At 34.2% G+C, this 1,315-nt stretch overlaps 1 protein-coding gene across 1 annotated transcript in view; it reads left to right on the top strand.

The window, feature by feature from the left end:
• The window catches only part of LOC107624335 (uncharacterized protein ECU03_1610-like), a 3,586-nt gene extending 2,919 nt beyond the window's left edge, over positions 1-667 (top strand). The window contains exon 2 of the mRNA XM_021113557.1: positions 1-667. This exon is cut by the window's left edge and continues 7 nt beyond it. Within this exon, the coding sequence (XP_020969216.1) occupies positions 1-497 (497 nt within the window). The 3' untranslated portion in view covers positions 498-667.

Below are 1,315 nucleotides of genomic sequence, written 5' to 3'. Positions count from 1 at the left end.
GAAATGCAGCAGAAGGGCCTGGAGAGAGATCAAGAAGTGATAATTGGTCGTACGATGGTACGAAAGCAAGACGCGAAGCAGAAGAGAGCGCAGAGAGAGCGAGAGAAACGATGAAGGAAGGCGTGGATAGAGCAAAAGAAGGAGCACAAGAGATGAAGGAGAGAACGAAAGAGTATGCTCATGAGGCGAAGGAAAAGACGAAAGAAGGCGCAGAGGACGCCCAGGATGCAGCTGCAAGAATGGCGGAGACGACGAAGAACGCAGCTGAGCGGAGCGGCGAGACTCTTAGGAATGTTGGTGAGAAGGCTAAGGAGACTGTGCAAGGTGCTTGGGAGGCTACCAAAGACACCACCAAGAAGATCAAGGATACTGTCGTTGGAAAGAATTATGACGACGACGACGATGACGATGAAGAAGCGCGTGGTGTGTTGGGTGATGATATTGCAGAATTGAAGAGAAAAGAAGATCGTAAGAATAAGGGGTATAGTGACACCTAGAATTGTTAATTAATTTAGATTAATTAATAAGTTTAATATTAGTTTTTTACAGCATGCAAGATATATATGTATCAAGTTTGTTTAACTCTTTCGCTTGGAATAAGAATTTAGATAGTCTTATGTATACGGACACTATATACAATAAATCACTATCTTAGTATAGTTGTCATGAGCTTAATTGAATAATTGCTTTAATTTGAGACATAAGTTGTAAATTGAAATTGGACCAACTGAACAAGAACCGAAGAGCTAGTCCATATACTAATTTAAACCAACAATGGGCCAGTAGGATGGCTGGACTGACAAACCCAAAAATTGAATGAAAAGAAAAACCCAAAAGTAGCTTTGAATAGTTGCAGTACAAAAATGCTACTGAATTGAGGAAACACAAATGAAAGAGAAGGATAAACCACCAAAAAGAAAAGAAAAGTATAGGGAGACAAATGAATGGATATGTTCTGAGAACATAATTATGTTGATTATTTTTAATTTGATGATTTTTTATTCAATTTATTTATGCATAATTAATAATAATTAATTGTTTAATTTATTAGGTGTATAGATAGTTATTCTAACGTTAAAATTTAGGAGATAATTTAGAATGGAGTATTTTTTTATTTTATTAGGTTAATTTTAGAATTTATTATTCACATTATTTATAAAAATTATTGTCTATCTAATAAAACCGTCACTGCATATGGACTATTTTGGCGTTCCCAAATTATTTTGACAAATATTTTTAATTTTTTTATCGATAAAAACATCTTTAAATGATTTAAAAATACAATACAGATGTTCAAAAAGAATATTATTCTGTT

Source organism: Arachis ipaensis, chromosome B10, assembly GCF_000816755.2.
Source record: "Arachis ipaensis cultivar K30076 chromosome B10, Araip1.1, whole genome shotgun sequence".
Classification (NCBI taxonomy): domain Eukaryota; kingdom Viridiplantae; phylum Streptophyta; class Magnoliopsida; order Fabales; family Fabaceae; genus Arachis; species Arachis ipaensis.
Note: the sequence above shows the minus strand (reverse complement) of the source record. Positions and strands in the feature narration are given on the sequence as shown.